Raw genomic sequence first — 1338 nt, forward strand, 5'->3', positions numbered from 1 at the left:
CCTATCCCTCCTTCAGGCGGGGACCTAGTACCTTCCGTCCAGCGCTCCCCGCTGCCCAGAGTCGCCGCCATATCGGTTCCCAATCTGCAGGTCCGCCGAACCTCCCCCGCGCCCGAGGCTGAAAGAGAAGGGGGCGCGGAGCGCGGGGCACGCTGGTCATTGTAGTCCAGTCCGTAGGAGGTCCCGGGGCACTGGACTACAACTCCCGGCAGGCTCTGCGCCGGAGTCCGTGGGAGATACAGAGAAGTGCGCAACTTTCGTCAGGAGACCTGTGGAAGAGTGTTGCTGCTAGCTGCCTGCAGCACGGCTCTTGGCTTTTCCTCATTTGTAGAGTTGGGATAGTGGCTTCGGCCCTGCCTAACCCTAGGGACATCCAAGGAGGGGCGACTGAAGTCCTGCCTGTAAAGGGCTTCGCAAACTATAGGCTAGAGTGTGACAGTATGACTATTATGCTCGTCAGGGATGTCTTTTTGAAGCATACGCTAAGGCCTGTTCTGTGTAGTCAGTGGTAGGCCCTGGAGATTCAGAGATGGATTTGGGGGATACCGAATCCAGCCTTTGGAAGCTTAAGAGTCAAGAAAATAGAAAAGTGATGTAGATTTATGGGGTTGGAGGGCAATCTGGATATGCCCCTACTGCCCCAACTCCTCAGGCACTGGACATCAGAGGGTGTCGGGGTGGAGAAAGAAGACATGGAAAGGTATTGGGGCCGGCATTAAGAGCCTCCATCTTTGCTGTTCCTGTCCTTCCTCCAACTCATCCTACTCCAACACCCCTCTGACACTTTCCTCCTCTCTTCCAGCCCAGTTGTCTCTTTAGCCCATTCCTTTCTTTTCTGAAGGGCCAGACACTGAGATTAGTAAAAAGCGAATGAGGAAATAACTATTCTTGCTGTTCCCCATCCAGATACGGATGGAGCCTAGCAAAGAATAAAAGCAACTCTTTCTTCATAGGTGGATGGGTACAGTTCTTCCCCGAACAAAAAATTACCCAGAATTCACTGAGGTCTTAGCCAAGAAGACCAAATCAATCATGATATCAACTAGCACCTACTTAGGCAGTTGGGGAGAGATGTATATTCCTGGACATAAACTTGGAAGGGTAAAAGCACCAGAGGGCATGCAGTTCCAGCCCTTTGCTACAGTCATGGCCCTGGCATCACTGACATCTTGCCCACTTAAGAACTCAGAGAATGGCTGGGTGCAGTGGCTTACACCTGTAATCCCAACACTTTGGGCGGCCGAGGCGGGCGGATCACCAGATCAGGAGATCGAGACCATCCTGGCCAATATGGTGAAACCCTGTCTCTACTAAAAATACACACATTAGCTGGGCGTG

The 1338-nt window shown here is 52.4% G+C and overlaps 1 protein-coding gene across 3 annotated transcripts in view; it reads right to left on the minus strand.

The window, feature by feature from the left end:
- The window catches only part of DNAJC18 (DnaJ (Hsp40) homolog, subfamily C, member 18), a 32314-nt gene that overhangs the window by 27169 nt on the left and 3807 nt on the right, over positions 1–1338 (minus strand). The window contains exon 4 of one of the 3 annotated variants that reach the window (XM_011935325.1): positions 32–118. In XM_011935325.1, coding sequence (XP_011790715.1) covers positions 32–71 — 40 coding nt within the window. In that variant the 5' untranslated portion in view covers positions 72–118. Of the gene's footprint in view, positions 1–31; positions 146–1338 lie in introns of those variants that run through there. The other 2 variants (XM_011935324.1, XM_011935326.1) reach the window with 2 other exon arrangements.

Source organism: Colobus angolensis, unplaced genomic scaffold (genome assembly GCF_000951035.1).
Source record: "Colobus angolensis palliatus isolate OR3802 unplaced genomic scaffold, Cang.pa_1.0 Scaffold142, whole genome shotgun sequence".
NCBI classification, from domain to species: Eukaryota; Metazoa; Chordata; class Mammalia; order Primates; family Cercopithecidae; genus Colobus; species Colobus angolensis.